The sequence below is a fragment of the Bos mutus genome, chromosome 9 (assembly GCF_027580195.1).
Source record: "Bos mutus isolate GX-2022 chromosome 9, NWIPB_WYAK_1.1, whole genome shotgun sequence".
NCBI classification, from domain to species: Eukaryota; Metazoa; Chordata; class Mammalia; order Artiodactyla; family Bovidae; genus Bos; species Bos mutus.
In genome coordinates this window covers 86,099,314-86,118,223 of record NC_091625.1, presented here as the reverse complement: position 1 = coordinate 86,118,223, position 18,910 = coordinate 86,099,314, and the positions used below count along the sequence as shown (strand labels likewise).

The 18,910-nt window shown below is 43.7% G+C and overlaps 1 protein-coding gene across 2 annotated transcripts in view; it reads right to left on the bottom strand.

Annotated features, from left to right (window-relative positions):
• Positions 1-18,910, bottom strand: part of UST (uronyl 2-sulfotransferase) — a 317,125-nt gene that overhangs the window by 42,077 nt on the left and 256,138 nt on the right. For both annotated transcript variants that reach the window (XM_014477904.2, XM_070376839.1), the window contains exons 6-7: positions 9,643-9,740; positions 7,445-7,602 (exon numbers count right to left, since the gene is read on the bottom strand). In XM_014477904.2, the coding sequence (XP_014333390.2) occupies positions 7,445-7,602; positions 9,643-9,740 (256 nt within the window). The remainder of the gene's footprint in view (positions 1-7,444; positions 7,603-9,642; positions 9,741-18,910) is intronic.

The window sequence follows — 18,910 nt, the reverse complement described above, 5'->3', positions numbered from 1 at the left end:
GTAACCTGCCTACTTTCACGTCCGTCAGGTGAACAGCTATGCACCCTTCAAGGCCGGGCACAAGTATCTTCAACAGGAGGTGTCCCTCCAGCCCTGTTTGTGATGATGCTCAGTCCAGACGTGGTTTTCTTTATCTTTACACAGCTGTTCCCCAGGACTGGAGTGCATTACAGACACTTAAACATTTGCTCAAAGTGTTTGTTGAATTTTTCTAGTATTTTCAGATTATATCTGATATTTAAATATTATCCTTCACAGAAGAGGACTATTGGGGGAAAGTTAAATTACTGCAAAATCAGACCATATGTTGAATAGAGATAATCTATAGATTTTATTATCAAGCTTTTACCTTTAAGTGCAATACATAAGGGTGCTTGCATGCGTGCACGCTAAGTTGCTTTAGTCGTGTCCAACTCTGTGCAACCCCATGGACTGTAGCCTGTCAGGGTCCTCTGTCCATGGGATTCTCCAGACAAGAATACTGGAGTGGGATTCCAGGCCCTCCTTCAGGATAACGGTGCTTAATACCCTGTATTATGCTTATGACATAATGGTGCTTAATGCTCTGCATTAGTAATTGAATATGAAGCATCTTTGGAGGGTCATAGGTTCACGGAGTTAGTGGTACTTCTGGGGACAGAAGCTTGAATGTCTTTGGTCACTTGGGACTTGATAACTGTGGGCAAGCTATTCCACTCCTCCACTGTCAGCTTCCTTGTTTAGAAAATGAGACAAAGACTAACTGTCTTTCTCAACTTCAGAGGATTCGTGTAAGAATCGAGCGAGATCATCTATATGGAAGTACTTTATAAATGGCAAATTGATATGCAAATTGCTATTGTTTAGGAACTGTTGCTGATGTTCTGACGCAAGATTAGTCACTGAAATACCACTGCTGCTTACCAAGTGATTTAGCAGTTTGAACATGAATTGATGTACACACACACACAGACAATGTGGTACCAACACGATTAGAACATGACTGGTGAAAACCAGATCTTTATGGAGAACACTGATGGTAGATGAACCAATAACAGAGTAGGGTCCTATTTTTATGAACAATAATTGAGTTTTTAAAACAACTTCAGTGGTGCCTGTAGATGGTTGGAATTTCTCTCAACCATTCTGTGAGGTTCCAGAATGTTTGGGGGTTTTGTCATAGAGTAAATGGAATATGGTTCAGCGGTAGAAAGTCTGCCTGTAGTGCAGGAAATTCAGGTTCGCCTGCTGGGTTGAGAGGATCCCCCCAAGAAAGGAAATGGCAACCCACTCCAGTATTCTTTCCTGGGAAATCCCATGGACAGAGGAGCCTGACCGGCTACAGTCCATGGGGCTGCAAAAGAGTCGGAAACGACTGAGCAACTGAGCAACAACAACAACAAAAGAAATAAGAAGTAGGAAATAAAAGATGAAAAACAGCATGTTTTATCCAATTATTACAGAATGATGGATGACTTTTATAAAACCAAGGAAATCAACCCTGGAAGAATTGATGCTGAAGCTGAAGTTCCAAAACTTTGGCCACCTGATGTGAAGAGCTGACTCATGGAAAAGACCCTGTTGCTGGGAAAGACTGAAGGCAAAAGGAGAAGAGGGTGGCCGAGGATGAGATGGTCAGACAGCATCACCAACCGAATGGCATGAATCTGAGTAAACTCCAAGAGATAGTGAAGGCCACGGAAGCCTGGCGTGCTGCAGTCCATGGGGTCACAAAGAATCAGACAGGACTTTGAGATGAACAACAAACAATAAATGTTTTTAACCCACACAAACTTATTTGACTGTAAACCACCTCCCACTTCCTGAGCCCATCAGCTGTCATACAATGCACTTTGGACTACTGCAATCAATTGTACTTGGAATGCTTTTGGTATGATCCCATTTTTAGGCCCCAAATTGGGCATAATTGTACATCTGCCTCCAAGCATTCTGTAAAGGCCTCTCTGCAGATGGAAACTCTTAGAAAGCCGCAGGCATTTCCTTGAAAAAAATGGAGAGAGCCTGCCATCTGCTGGACAAAGTTTGTCATAGCGTTCTGATTATGTAATTCTGCATATGGAAAATAAAGGTTTTTCAAGACCTGAATCTTAGGGTCCTAGTTAAAATGAAAACGTCATTCACAATTAAATCATTGAACACCTATATTATATCTACTAAATAACATGATACAGAACAGTCTGAAAGATTCAACATTCGGCTCAAGTTAATGGTAATTGGCTCTGGTCACATCTCAACAGTCGGTTTCATTTAAAGTTGAAATTTTAATGTCCTGATATTCCTGATAAGTGTTCAGGCATAAAAATAGATTATTTTTAAAAATCCCCAGTGACTTGAATGGTATACGTTTTTCAGTCCCTGAGCATGTCACTCTAGTAATATTTCTACTAAACTTATTCCCCTATGATTATTTAAGAATAAGGTATTGGCCAGAATATAATTGTTCCTCTCCCTCCTTCTCTCTCTTCTATTTCTTTCTTTCACACTGAAGTTACAGAAAGAGAGTGGAAGCCCTAGTTCCTCCCAGACACAGGCCCTGTCTCTCTCCTGTAAGGAGAGGCTTGGCAGGCTAAGAGTTAAGTTTTGAACACTTACCATCTGTTGGGGTTTCCCTGGTGGTTCAGATGGTAAAGAATCTGCTTGCAGTGCAGGAGACCCGGGTTTGACCCCTGGGTTGGAAAGATCGCCTGGAGAAGGGAATGGCAACCCACTCCAGTATTCTTGCCTGGAGAATTACATGGACAGAGGAACCTGGTGGGCTACAGTTCATGGGGTCGCAAAGAGTTGGTCACAGCTGAGGACTGACACTATTATACGTTAAGCTCTGGGCTAAGGGTTTTACATGGATTTGATCAGGTGCATCTCACCACAACCTTCTGACATAGACAGTATTGTTTAGTTAAGTTGCTCAGTCGTGTCTGACTCTTTGCGACCCTGTAGACTGTAGCCCATCAGGCTCCCCCGTCCATGGGATTCTCCAGGCAAGAATACTGGAGTGGGTTGCCATTTCCTTTTCCAGGGGATCTTCCCAACCTAGGGATCGAACCCAGGTCTCCCGCATTTCAGGCAGATGCTTTAACCTCTGAGCCACCAGGGTTTCCCAGACAGTATTGTTCACGTGTCTTAAATAGATGGGGAAGCTGAGGGGTAGAGGAGTCACACCTTACCTCTGGTTGTCTGCTTAGGTGGAGGATGGACTTTAACACCCAGGCTGTCTACTCTAGAGCCTGTGGTCTAATCATTGTGGTAGCCTGTCTCCCTGACAGAAATCCATATGGTGTGAGAGAGAGGGGTGGACAGCATGACCGGAGAGTGAATTGGGATCCCTGTCTTAGGGAAGGACAGATTCTGAATGAACAACACTGAAGCCTGGGCTCGCCATGTCCTCTAGGTGGCGACAGCCTCCATAACTATACCTGGGAATTGAGGAGGCAGTGAGACTGCGGAGGATGGTGTTTTTTTTCAGGGGAAAAGCACTCCCTGATAGCTCAGTTGGTAAAGAATCCGCCTGCAATACAGGAGACCCCGGTTGATTCCTGGGTCAGGAAGATTCGCTGGACAAGGGATAGGCTATCCACTCCAGTATTCTTGGACTTCCCTTGTGGCTTAGCTTGTGACTTTCACTTTCACTCTATAATTGTATTAACCAACAGAAGGTAGAAAGAGGTGCCTTAAAACATTCCATGTAATACCTTAGTATCATAATAATAGATCCAATAGATCCTAGCGATCAACCACCCAAAGTTGCATTTGCTCTGGGTCCTATGGGCAGAAGTCAAGTGAAAGTCACTCAGTCATGTCTGACTCTTTGTGACCCCGGGGACTATACAGCCCATGGAACTCTCCAGGCCAGAATACTGGAGTGGGTAGCCTTTCCCTTCTCCAGGGGATCTTCCCAACCCAGGGATCGAACCCAGGTCTCCCATATTGCAGGTGGATTCTTTACCAGCTGAGCCACCAGGGAAGCCCATTGCAAAGGCAGAACCACTGCATAAAGAGAACTCCCAACTCAGTGTTCTTTCCTTAAAGAATAACTGTTTTTTAAAACTAGCCAGTTTTAATTTTGTATGTTAATACCCTCAGATTTGAATGCTGCAAAGCCAATAAAACTCCAAGCTTACATTGCTATACTCTTAATAGGAGTCTACCATTCATACCTAGTTAAAAAATATTCAAAATTTTCTTCTATTTATCATCATCACTGGGCTTCCCAGGTGGTGCTAGTGGTGAAAGAACCCACCTGCCAATGCAGGAGACATAGAGATGTGGGTTCAGTCCCTGGGTCGGGAAGATCCCCTGGAGGAGGGCACAGCAACCCACTCCGGTATTCTTGCCTGGAGAATCCCAGGGACAGAGAAGCCTGGAGGGCTACAGTCCACGTGGTCGCAAACAGTTGGACATGACTGAAGCGGCTTAGCACAGCACATCATCATCGTTTACAAAAATATTCAAGTGTAAACAGTTTTTTTTTTTAGAAACATGACAAAGCACTTGATTTATGAATGAACTTAAAGGAAGCCATTTGTTTGGAATCACACATATTTTCCTTTGTAGTAGTTGGTGGCCAGATTCACAAGGACAGTCCGCAAAAATCTAGGAATTCTCTACTGTGGCTCCAATGTTTACATTCGTAAAGGAAGCAAATTGAAGATGAATACTCATGTAATGCTAGTAAAGGAAAGTATTTAAAATACAAGAGAAAAGGATTGGACACCTGAGCTTTCGAGTCCTCAGGGAGGAGGAAGGTTGTAAGTTAAAGTCAGGTCCTACAGTTTCACATTTGGATGCTAGACCGGGCTACTGAAGTGCAACAGCTGGGTTACTAACTAGGTCAAGGGCATCTATGAGGGATGCTAATAAAAGAACTGTTCTTATCACAGATATTCACTTATTTCCTGCCTTTAATTATTTTACTTATTTACTTTGGCCTTTAACACCACTGTGATTTTACCTCCTAAAGGAACTATGACTAAGAAAAATATTGATACCTCATAGCATGTCCGTTTTTAAGAGCTAAGGTGGAAAAGCATTCATGACCAGTTAACCCTTGTGGCTCAGGAAGTGTAAACTGTGGCCCTTCTGCTCACATTTTGGTGAATGACCATGAATCTTAGTCTCTTCAATTCTTTGAGCTGGCTCCAAGCCTCTCAGTTTTGAAAGGTAAGGAATGAGCAAATGTAATTGAAATCGATCAATAAAAAATGAGACTGTATAATTTAATGACAGGAAGTTGCTCTTACCCAGTAACTCTATTTTGGCTTCGGTTCTCCCAATTCAAATTCACATCCAGGTTGGGCAGAGTTTACTGAGTCCTTGTTCCAAGGTACTCCCTCCGCCTCACAAATGCCCTTGGGCTGGTGAGAAATACTTGAGCATGTACTCTTGGTTACCCATCAGGAGAAAACTTTCATTTTTATTCCATCTTGAGTACCTATTATCATCAAGTTCTTCTGAGATATGCTTAATTGGGTCTCCACAGAATGCAAACATTAATATCAAATATATTCTTTAAAACTTTATGAAGACTAAATTTCTCAAAGACTAAATTTTTGGTATGGAACAAATTTACTCATCAGCATAACTTCTTAGTGGAAATGAATGGGTGGGGTGCACAAACAGTTGAGATATTATTTAGGGAAGTTCTTAGCTTCTCTAAATGGTGGGTGATTGGAACCCTTAGTACTGATTGGAAAGGATTAATGACTACCTTTCCGATCTAGAATAAGTGATGGCCCATTTGACTAGCAGACGTTATTTTTACCAGCTCCTCAATTATTGTTATTTCAATAACTTCAGCAGCAAGACTGGCCTAAATACTCTTCATCTTGCTGGAAGGGGATTACAAACAGTCTATACAGACCTGAATTTTTAAATAAAATAAGACAAGCACCAAAGAAAAACGGCCAGTGGAGTGTTTGCATTTTAATCCAACTTCACGGTCAGTTTAATCTACAGAGTTTTAAGAGTCTCAGACTTCGGTGTTTCTGTTCTCTATCCCCTAGTCTACTCAGTTATAAAATTCTTGTATAAAGTACAAGAGCAGCTATTTTAGCGTGCCGCAATCTGTGAGTTTAGACTGAAAAGGCCCAGGGGAACTGGTTCTGGTGTGAATGATCAAGTGGCCTCCGTTAACCTATCTGACACCAGCTCACGTGTTTGTGGCCGTGAGAAGACAATGCGGGGGTCTTGTCCTTGCACAGGCTCAAATGCTCGAGAAGCTGGAGGGCGTGGACACTCATTTTCCATTTTTCCATCCCCTGCCTCTGGGGAGGTGGCCACTCTTCAGGGCATGGCAACGGTGGAGCTGCTCGGCCTTCAGTGTTACCATAGATAAACCTCACAGAAGGTGCCCAAGGAGAACACAAAACCCAGGGGAAGTGTTGAAAGGGCAAAGGAGGGCCCTATTTAAAAAACTGACCATTCAGAGCTTGTTACACTTCTAGCTCTCCCAACCGTACTTCCTGCTTCAGAGACACACGTGCAGAGCACACCTTGAGGTCCTTGATGTAAGTACGTGGGAATTGTTCTCTGAATAAGACAGTTGGGAGACCAAGGCAGTCACCTTCCGCCAACCAGTCCCTGGTGGTGGTAGGGCCACCTACCACCTACCAACCATGAAACAGAAGTCAGGGACCCTGTAGACAAGACCATTTCACCCGGGCATCAGTACCTGCTCATGATGTAGTGCGTGGTCTCTGCCTGGCTGTCGGGCATGTGGGGCAGAGGCTGTACTGGGGGAGCCCTTCCCCTGGGCTTTATTTCCACAAGGCAGAATAACACCTCCCAATTCAGAACAACCAAACAATAAATACATTAGTGATTAGGCAGTGTTGTGGCAGCAGTAGATTAAGAAGAACAGGGCAGAAACAATGTTGTTTGTCATTTTCTTGAGATAAAATTATAATAAGAGAAATACACGATGGGCTTCTCAAAGTAATCACATTTACAGCGACACCACAGGCAACCCTTGTAATCGCTCTGCTGCATTCTCGCTTCTATTTGGAAACCACTGCATTTGTTAGAGGAAAATCATGACTGTATTCTCAGTGTGCCGCTTCATCTGTTCTATGTGCTAGGATTCACTTTTGTTAAATGGACATAGAGCCAGAGATAGCACATCAGACGATGGCTCCCTCCCATTTTCCCACCCTCCCATCCACGGAAGCCCCAGCAACACGTTCAGGACAACGCTGATGGGGATGTTGCCAATTTCATTTTCCAGAGGGAGAAATGGAAGCATTAGGCCTTGAAAACATTGTGAGTTTATGTTTGGCCCCGACGCTCAAGGCTTTGGGATCTGTTGTCTCGTGGTTCTAACCTTGCTTTGAAACCAGGGGAACCTCCCTTCACTAACAGAGGAGGTGATTCCATGTCTTTATTTCCTGAGTTTCCTTTTCAAAGTGAGTCACCCTCAGAACAGAGAAGAACTGCTTACAGACGGAGTTACCTGGGTCTTTGTAGATACTGAGCACACCCTTGAAGTAATGAGGTAAAAATCTTTCCAGTAAAAGCAGCACGTCTTCCAACTCTTCGAGAATCCCCACAAGCAGGAAGTTTTCATTCACGTTCAGTTTTGCTCTTTCAAGGGCCCATTCACCAGGCTCCCTTTATGGATAGAAAAATGATTTTTAAATCGAAGGTTGGTTTTCAAATGCAGCAACAACATGCTGGAAGTTTCTCCTTTCTCCTACCTGCCCCCATTCACAAAAGTCCAAACCCCACTTCCTTCCGGGACCAGCCCAGATGCAGCATCTCCAGCCGAGGTCCAACTGGCCTCTGCCCACCATCTCTCCTCCAGCATCATCGCCCCTGTATAGTGCCAGGCCTGGGGCTCTTGAGCTTAGTGAGCCCCAAATAAATGTTTGTTACATGGGCCTAGGCAGCTAGATATCAACAAATGCTGATTAGAATGGCTTATTTATTTATTGGCCACACTGCACAGCATGTGTTCCCTCACCAGGGATCGAACGCATGCCCCCTGCACTGGAAGCACAGAGTCTTAACCACTGAACCACTGGGGCGTCCCTAGAATGACTTTTTAATAGAAGGATCAAACGGAATCCATAAAGTGAGAAGTTTAGACATAGGAAACTTACTGATATTGATTTCTGTAGAAATCAAAATAGGTGTCAGGTCGTGACTGCTAATCATCTTATTCTTTTGAGAAATTTAAAGACAAACTTTTAAAATTATTATTACAGAAGGGAAACAGCCTAATTTGCATTCGTAAGGCAGATCTCTGAGCCCACAACACTGTAAGGAGCCCAGCCTGCAGATCTCAGGAACTAGGCTCCAGGCCTGACTGGTTTTTACCATCCGGGGGAATTTGGGAAGCCAGGATTATTTTTTGAAAAATTTTAAACAATCCTTATTTAGCTCAAATAATCGTTGTCAAGGTGGGAGAAGGTGACATTTTGAAAGTGTTCTGACGATCATCACGCATGGACCAAGATAAAGCATAAGTCCTTGCCCCAAGGCTGGGAAATATACAATTTAGAAAGTACTTTAAGGAGTTATAATCATGTTTCTTGGAATAAATATGTTCATTGTGTCAGAAAGGGAGACATTGGGCCCCAGATCTTCCCAGGATCTGAAGCCCTGACCCTGAAGCAGAAGGCGTGTATTACAGGGGGTGGGTGGCTGAGGGAGGCCTCCTGAACTCAGGAGTTTATGATGAAGCCGACACGTCTAGCCCCAGAATTCTGACCATAAACAAAGCGGTAAATTCAGCAAAACGTCGGTAATAACTAAGCAGCAACCACAGTGTCAGCAAAAAGTACAATGAATAAATAAACTGCAACTTGAGACAGCTGTGTGTCCCCTGCTCCCAACCCCCCCTCTCTTTAGACCTTCTAATCAACCTCTCCTTTGGAGGGAAATGTCACTTCTGGCATCTGGGTTTATTTTCCACCAAGCAAAGATAATATTCATCATTACCACCATTTCTTCTGGAGGCCACACACGTCTAGTGTACAGTGAGTTTCCAGTGTAGCTGGATCAGAACTACCTGGGGAGGGGGTCACAGTAGCCTGGACCCCGTCTCAGAGACTGGGATTAGGTGGGGATTCCTAAGAAGTTCCCCAGGGATGCAGAGGAGGTGGGTGGACCACATAAAGTGTCTGAATAAGTCACCTTATAGAAAAGGGTCTGGCATTCAAATAAGGCTGAGGAGTGATCACTAAAAGTACTTTCTTCTTCTCTAAGTGTCTCAAGAGAGAGACACTTGAATTTTCCAAGTGAGCATCCCTGTTTTGACCCAGTTAGACACACCACACCTGCAAGGACACCCATCAGTAAAGCTGTCACTGCAGAGGAGCAGGCTGGGTGCACCCCCCTGGGTTTTACTATCTCATGAGCTGGGTAGTGACAGGTGTATGTTAAGAATGAAGAAGAGTTTGATTGGCATTTCAGTTACACAGCTTTAGGGGTGGTCCCCAAGGCCCCCTCTAGATCTTGCTTTGTTAATTTCCTTATTTATAAGACATTCAGAGTCTCAAATGTGATCTTGAGAGATTAGCAATAAACATTAACTGAATTCCAGAAGGTAGGGAGACTGCGGTCACAGAAGGTGCCTGAGAGCCAGCTGGTGGGTTTCCTACCATCGTCGTCCACGTAAGCATGTCATGAGCCTGTTTCGGTCTTTACCTGCATCTGGGGTGCTGTCCACAGAAATACGGAATGATGTAAAATAACCTGGGGTTGGAACACTCGGGGTAGTTTTCAAGAATACACTCATTGATGTCCTAGAAGAGAAAACACGGCAGTGAGAAAGCTGGTGGTCTCTGCAGGGCTCTGCCAAGCGTCAAGAGGGTAAGCAAAATTGGTACTTCAATGACATGGAAACGCTTTGAGAAGATGTAGAAAACTGATGAGGTTCGTGGGAAGATTTGCTTTTTTTGCCTCACACCAGCCTGCTCCACCGGGCAGGTGCACACGTGGTCCCAGCGTTTCAGGGAATGTTTGTTCTGTTGAGGTAACTGAAGTTTTGTGTTTCCCCGTGGCCTGAAGTCTCTGCCTAGATCACAAGTGTCTTGGAGCAGTCCTGCTGGCTGTGGCTAGTTGAGGCCCCAGCAGTTATGAGAAACTGGAAAGTATATAGTGGGCATTTAACAAATATTTGTTGAATGGATTCAGTATGATTTAATTCTTAGTTCATCCAGACTTCATCAGAGATCCCTATATAGCCAACCCTGTAGAAATGCGTTTCCCTGTGTATCCACATGTCCAAATAATACTTGTTGTTATTCAGTTGCTAAGTCGTGTCTGACTCTTTGCAACCCCTGACCCCATGGACTGTAGCCCACCAGGCTCCTCTGTCCATGGAATTTCCCAGACAAGAATACTGGAGTGGGAGATCTTTCTCCGGGGGATCTTTCCCACACAGGGATTGAATCTACATCTCCTGCTTGGCAAGTGGATTCTTTACCACTGAGCCGCATGGGAAGCCCATAACAAATGCTTAAGTATTGAACATAGTCACATAAAGGGTTTGTAAATTTTGGAGGGGCTGTAAAACCATTTCTAATGTTATATTAGGTTAGAAAGTGGATGTTTGCCTACAGACATTCTCTCACTTTCAAAGGCAACAGTTGCCATTCCCAGATAGCAAATTTGTAATTTCCGGACAGAAAATTTCTTTTCTATGAGGCTGAACGTACGGTCTTTGTCAGCATTACTGGAGCTTACAGTGGCTTGATGTGAGATGAAAAAGAGGGCTAAAAATCCACTTTCATTAAGGCAGATTACATTGAATACCCCACATAAGACATGTCTGTGGAGAAGGAAATGGCAACCCACTCCAGTACTCTTGCCTGGAAAATCCCATGGATGGAGGAACCTGGTAGGATATAGTTCATGGGGTCGCAAAGAGTTGGACACGACTGAGTGAAAAAAAAAAAAAAAGATATGTCTGGTTATTAGGTATTTCTAAGGAGAAAAGATAACCCAATTTACAAACAAACCAAACAGCTGTGGGATGCTTTTCAGAAATATTACTGGCAAGGCAGATTAAGAGCGGTCCCATGGCCAAAGGAGTTTATAAGTCAGTTGAAACCACTGAATCTGATATGATTTGTGCAAGTGGTTAGTTATTAAAAATTTTTTTTTAGTTCCAGCTTGTAGTTGGAAAAACATAACTTACATGTCTTTTTTTCTTTTTTTTAGGACAACCTTTTCTTTTCCCCCTCATGCTTCTTTAGTTTATGTAACAATTAAATAAATTACACAATTATAATAATGAATTCAACTGGAAGAAAGAGATTCAGCAAACATGGTCCCTGTACAGTCAGTGGAGTTTATAAGTCAGTTGAAGCCACTGAATCTGATATGATTTGTGTAAATGGTTAGTTATTTAAAAATTTTTTTTAGTTCAAGTTGGTGGTTAGAAAAACAAAACTTAAACATCTTTTTTTTTTTTTAGGACAACCTTTTCTCCTTCATGCTTCTTTGGTTTATATAACCATTAAATAAATTACACAGTTCAACTGGAATAGAGATTCAGCAAAAAACAGACTGTAGTTAAACACCTGGGTCTATCATGGGAAGCAGAGGTGTGTAGTTCCCAGAGAGGAATATACTAGAAGCCAATGGAACAGTGAGCACCAGCACATCCAGCCACGCGTGACGTGAAGGGTGGTTAAGAGCACCTCATTGTGTATGAAAGCCCATTAAAAATGCAGGATGTTAGACCCAAAATACCTTTCTAGGAAGAATTTGACACAGAGAGATGTATGTATGAGACTATTCATTGCTGTAAGATTTATGACAACAACATATGGCTGAGCTCACAGTTCATTAATGGGGGATTGATTCACAGAGCAGTTCTGGCGCATTCCTACCGGGAAACACCACGGAGCACCCAGAAAGGAGAAGGAGGATCTACACACACTGTCCTAAAAACTGTTCACGATATTTGCAGGTAAAATAAAGTCGATCACAGGACAATATGAACATGTAGGACAACACAAAAATAAACTTATGTGTTTACAAAAGGACTCAAATATCTTGAAGGATAAACACCAAACTGTTCAAAGAAGTTATTTATGGTGGTAGATGCAATGGAAGGTGGGAATATATTGAACTTGTATTTGATTCATGTTTGGAATGTTCGCTTTTATTGTAACGTATGTATTTTAGTTTTACCATCAGAAAAGTTTGAGAGCTACACATTGTAAAGGGCTTGCCTGGTTGCTTAGTGGTGAAGAATCTGCCTGCCAATGCAGGAGACCTAAGGGACTGGGGTGTGATCCCTGGGTTGGGAAGATTCCCTGGAGGAGGAAATGGCAACCCAGTCTGGTATTCTTGCCTGGGAAATACCATGGACAGAGAAACCTGGTGGGCTACACCACATGGGATCGCAAAGAACCAGACACAACTTAGCGACTAGACAACAACAAACACATTGGAAAACAAAGTAAAACTTGTGTAGGCGGGTGACTGGGCTTTGCTTTGAGGATGCGCAGCTTCCAGGTATCGTCTGGCAGCTGGCGTCCCCCAGGGGACCTAAGCCTCAGGTCAGAGCGCCCAGTAACTGGGCGGGGGTCAAAGAGAGGGAGCCTGGAGCTGGGTGAGAAGCAGGGCACAGGACACTCCAGCAAGGCCGTCATCATCTGAGACAGAGGGTCTGTCCTCTGAGGTTGAGATTTCACAGTAAACGGCTGAGTAATGCGATGGTGATTTAGGGGGTGTCCAGAGATCCTGTCCATACACGGTCAGCCCCCCAGAGACCTGCATTAACACCAGGGGTGGGGCAACAAAGTCCAGCAAAGCCTCCCACAGAAACTCTCACAGCACCTGCGCTCCTCCGAGTCCACTTTCCAGTTGCCTTTTAATAAGAACTTGTGTAATTGTTTGTTTAGGTGGTGAGTCCAGGAGAGCACAGATGTCTGTTCGCTGCGTCTCCAGTGCTTAGCACCCTGCCTGGAAAAAGCAGGGCTGCAATAAATACTCAGAGAATGAATGGACAGATGGCAGAGGGATTAAGCCAAGACATACAACCGCCATGCTGTCCCCAGAGATCTCGAAGGAGTGGGCAGAGGACATCAGCTGGTGGGGGCCGGGAGGGCCGAGGACCACAGGGACCTCAGAAGGACTTTCCTCTATTGGAATCCACAAATAACCTCTCGAGGTCAATTTATGGGAAGACGTAAATTCCGAGTTGAAAAATTGTTGTTAACCTTTCTTTCTTAGAGCAAGACGTGTCCTGGGAGATTTCAAAGTGTTCCATTTGAGCCCATTAGGTTGATGAATGGTGTTGGCCACAACCAGCTTATGGAAATGCTATAGGAGGGCATAAATAAAAGATGACTCAGGTGTAAGGCCAAGCGGAAGCCGGAAACGAGCTGTGAAGACCCACGCACTTAGCTGCCTGTGGCTTAGCCACAGCACCCAAGTGGTGTTGCTTCCCGGCAGCTCAAGAACTTGTGGCCTCAGGAGGCTGGTCTTGGCCACTCACTCGGTCCACTCTTACTGGAACCCAGATCTTCAAAGAGTGACCTTTCAGTTTCCCCCACCAACTGTGACAAGTGTCAACACGGCTGCTCCTCTAGCATCCCGCTCTGATGGGCACTGTCCAGTGCCCCCGGGGCCATTTGGTTTTCCCCTAGAGTTAATCATTTTATCTTTAGTGTTAGGCTTTACTGTCTCCTGTTGTTTTACAATCACCTGTGTTCTCTTCGTACATAGTTTAAAATGATGATGCACTTCATTTTTTTCTTCCTATGCAGTACTTCTAGGGTAAGGTTGTTTTAAATGAAAACCTTAATATATATTTTAAAATCTGCTCTAAGGTCATCATCATGGTGATGACTTTAGCCAAACTGGACCCCTTGCCAGTGCTTGATCTACGATTTTCTTATCTGGTCCTCGGATCCTGGTATCTACCACGGCAACCCACGAAACACTCTCCTGCCCATCTAGCTCACTTTTAAGATGGGGTATAAACATAAGACCCCACTCTGACCATATGCTCAATTTATTAGGGAAATGAGATATCTTGTATAAATACACTTTCCAGATAACTGAGTCTATTTAACTGCCAAAACTACAACAAAAAAGACCAGTTTGGTTGAAATTTATTCTAAACTATGCTATTTTTAAAAGTGTACACTTACACTCTCTAGGTTTTCTTTGTGGGTTCATCTTCCTTCACTTTGATCTTTTAGCAAAATCATCTTGTGTTGGTTTGCTCCTGTAACATTTTCACTGGCTGGACTGTGATGAATAAGACTAAGTGCCAAAGGCCCCACAGCACCCAGTGGACACCCAGGCACCACAGCGGGATCCCTGCAGGTCCTCCCTGACTCCTCTCTCACCGTTACTCTCCACGGCACTCAACGGCCCCACCCTGCAACTTGACCCCTTGAAAGGTTTCTTAATCTTCGTTCTCCCACCCATTCCACACCTCAATCCCCGCTCAACTCATCCGCTGCTACGTAGTATCCCTTCCATTTCTTCTGCCCAAATGCACTCTGCACAGAGTTGCTGCACTAACTCAGCTGAAATACAAATTCATCCACATCAGCCCCCTGTTCAAAAACTTTGAAGAATTCTTATTGACAATGCGGTGGGAATAACAATCAGGCAGGGCACCTGTTAAAAATATTAATTCCCAGACGGGCCTTCCAGAGTGCTTGATGTAAATGGGTTCTCTGGGGACCAGGCTAGAAATCTCCATTTTAAAGAAGAACCTCTGGGAGATTTTGAAGAGCTGGTTACTGTTCATGAGCAGCAACCTTGTGCCAGTAAGGAATTCCATGCCTGGCTCATCCGTCTCCCTTGCCTACAATTCTCCCCTGGTCCCAGAGGAGGCCCAGGTTTTGGTGGCATTCCAGGCAGAATGAGCGTTAGCATCCTCCAGTCCACTTGTAGAGAAGGAAAGGCTCTAGAAGCTGGGGAAGAATTCAGGACCTGACAGCAGTTTCAAGGCAACTCCTGGTGAACCCTCTGAGTAGACAAAGCACATGCAACTTACATAGTGTGGATTGCAGCATTCTCAGCATCCTTGGTCCCCAGTCAAAAAAGTCTCCACACCTCTTACCAGTGGTCCTGGGACTTTGCTCATTTAGTAAGACAAAATAAGTGGAGTCTCCAGTATGTTTCTCATTCATCCCATGATCTTGCATCATCAAGCCCTCTCCAATCCTATGGCTAATCCTCGGCCCAGAAAGGAAGCGTCTAAGAAGTTTCAGAAAAGCGAAAAGTTGAGGTATACATGGTCCATGGTGGGGGAGGTGTACCCAGATGGACAGGACTCCAGGTCCTTCAGCCCTATTTAAACCGGAAGAGCTGTGCTTTGCCTGGGTTTATGTATTGGGCTTTTTATAAGGTTTCAGTTGATACAAAGGTTCTAAATCTGAAAATCATTATTTCAGACCAGCACACAGAGGTTCAAGATACTGGAACAGCTAGCAAGAGCCCCCCAACAGCCCACCCGTTCCATTGCCCTACATAAGCAGGTGATTCCAATCCTAGGGCCCAAGAAGTCAGATCTTACTAGTTGGGTCATGACTGGGTCCTATGATCAAAGAGCACCTTGTGAAAAAAATCACCAGTCTAGGAAAACATTTTTTCTTCTTCCTTTCTTTCCGAAGGCCCAAGAAGTTGAGAGTTCTGTTCTTCCCCCTACCTCACCCTTTGGGCTTCCCTTGTAGCTCAGTTGAGAAAGAACCTGCCTGCAATGCAGGAGACCCAGGTTTGATTCCAGGGTCGGGAAGATTCCCTTGCAGAAGGAAATGGCAACCCACTCCAGTATTCTTGCCTGGAGAATCTCATGGACAGAGAAGCCTGGCGGGCTACAGTCCATGGGGTTGCAAGAGTCGGATACGACTTAGTGACTAACCACCACCACCACCTCACCCTTTAAGGAAAGAGGGCTACCAAACCTATGCCAGCAAGCAGAAGAGTAGGTTTCATATGTATATAATAGTGTTAAACGCTATAGAGTATCTATATTCTACAAGTCAAAAATAGATGGTAACGATGACCCTAAATGCGAGGCAGCAAAAGAGACACAGATGTAAAGAACAGACTTTTGGACTCTGTGGGAGAAGGTGAGGGTGGGATGATTTGAGAGAATAGTATTGAAACATGTATATTACCATATATGAAACAGATCGCCAGTCCAGGTTCAAAGCATGAGAAAGGGTGCTCAGGGCTGGTGTACTGGGATGACCCTGAGGGATGGAATGGGGAGGGATGTGGGAGGGGGGCTCAGGATGGGGAACACATGTACACCCATGGCTGATTCATGTCAATGTATGGCAAAAACCACTACAATATTATAAAGTAATTAGCCTCCGATTAAAATAAATTAATTTTAAAAGTACATGGCCTCTTTTATTGAAAAGAAATGTTACAATTTTGGTGTATAGGGTCAATCCCTTGGTTATTTTAGTTTTCATTATCAATTGTGAATGAATAGAGGTCTTTTGAACCTAAGAGAAGTTGGGAATGAACCTGGCCTTCGGGAAGGCACACTGCACACAGGTGGAGGGCTGGGCAGACTTCCCGAATTCAACCCTCTGAACCTTTTGAAAACCACACCTGCTGGGCCAATGCTGTTCCAGGCTCCTGGGCAGAAGGGACTGCCAAGTATGCAGAGTTTTGCCAGGCTGGGTGGTTATTTTATTAGGCAAATAAATGTCTACAGATCCTAGTGTAAAAACACTGGGCCCGACCCAGTTTTGTACAAACATTTTCAAAAGTAAAAGTGGAATTCATTATGAAAATTCATTTTCATAATTACAATTTTTTTGGCTAACTATCGTTTCCCTTCCTTCTACATATAACGCCTGGCATATCTGAACCAAGAATGTCTTTAAGCAGAGGTTAGCCCCAGTGGATTTATGAAATCTTTGGATACCTTAAATTTTATACAAGTGGGACATTTTATGAAAGCCCATCTTGAAAAATTTTTCAGGCATAAATTTTTATAGAATAATAAATCATGAGAACTGAATTCAGTGACTAGTGGGAGGAAGACTCAGGAAAAAGAGGTAGAAGTGAAAGTGAAGTCGCTCAGTCGTGTCTGACTCTTTGCCACCCCATGGACTGTAGCCTACGAGGCTCCTCTGTCCATGGAATTTTCCAGGCAAGAGTACTGGAGTGGGTCCCCATTTCCTTCTCCAGGGGATCTTCCCAAGCCAGGGATCGAACCCGGGTCACCTGCATTGCAGGCAGACGCTTGACCGTCTGAGCCACCAGGGAAGCCCCTAAAGGGGTAGAGAGGGCAATTAATTCTTTGATGCTGTTGATTAGAAACAAAACACAAGATAAACTTTACCTGGGATTCTGATTTTAAACGTTCAGCCAGAACTTTCTTATAAAGTTTACATCTATGATGCCCTGATATAGTCTAAAGCGATCTGATTTCGTGTGCGTGCGTGCTAAGTTGCATCAGTCGTGTCTGACTCTTTGCGACCCTATGGACCGTAGCCCTTCAGGCTTCTCTGTCCATAGGATGCTCCAGGGTTGTCATTTCCTACTTCAGGGGATCTTCCCGACCCAGGGATAGTACCCATGTTTCTTTGTCTCTTGCATTGGCAGGTGGGTTCTTTACCACCAGCACCACCCGGGAAGCCCCTATGAAATCCTGGATTGACGATTATTTTCCTCAGCATTCTGAAGATATTACTCTACTGCCATCTGGGATCTACTGCTGCTGATGGGAAATCCGATTATCAGCCTAATTATGCTTCTTTCACTAGTCATCCGCTTGTCTTCCTTTTCCTTGATATCCTGCAGCTTTATTTCAAAATATTTGAGTGTAAATTTAACTTTGTTTATTCCATTCAGTTCTTACGTATGCTTTCAGTCTGAAGAATCACACCTTGGATTTTAGACTATTTTGTCCTTCAATAGCTTCAAATACTGCTTCCCTACCATTTCACCATTCTTTTTTGAAACTCCTATTGACTGACTGTTGGAAATTTACCACCTTTCCCACATCTTTTAACTGCTCCTTCTGTCTATTTCTTTCTCCCTCTCTCTCTTGACATTTCTGAATTGAAGTTTTGATCAATTCTTCATGCCTACTTTCTAATTCATAAAGCTCCTCTTTCACTCTACTCAGTTCAAAGTTTAATCCATTTCTTAAGCTTTTATTTCCACGGCCATTAAGTTTTTATTTCAATTACCATATTTTTCATTTTCAAGATTTATTATTAATTATTTATTAATATCATAATGTTCTTGTTTCAAGTGTTTGTCCTGCAATTTCCTGCTCTTAATGGAAGCTATTCACACTTTTATCTTCTCAACATCCTGGGCATACTTAATAAGTCTTTGCCAATTGTTCTGTAAAGATAACTGGAATGAATTTCTGTCTCAACAGTAGATTTTGTTGCTTTTCTTGGTATTACAGTTTGTTTCATGTGCTTGCTTAGATTATTTGGCCGGTAGGTTCATTTTGAGTAGGAGACTCATTTTCGTTCTCGCCCTCTCTCTCTCTCTTCCTTCCAGTCCCTGTCCTTCCCTAGTGGTTTTGCAGTTACTCCTATCAGGACTCCTGGTACTAGGCCAGGACCAGGTCCCATCTGAAGTTCCCATCCTATGAGAATAATGGGAATATTCTCACAGGGAATGAAAGCCCATTTTGAAAAATTTTTCAGGCATAAATTTTTATAGAATCATAAATCATGAGAACTGAATTCAGTGACCAGTTGAAGGAAGACTCAGGAAAAAGAGGTAGAGAGGGCTATTAGTTCTCTGATGGGAATAATGGGAATAACAGATCTGGTTACCAAAAAGGAAGAATTTGGTTCACTTCCTACTTATGAGGCCATGACTTTGTTTTACTCCCTCTCTAGGTTTACCCTTTAAAAGCCATGGTTCCAGTGACAGGGTAGTGGCCATTGTGTTTGGCTTTCTTTGCTTGAGAGTGAGGGAAGTATGGCTGTCTGCCTCAGGATGTGGC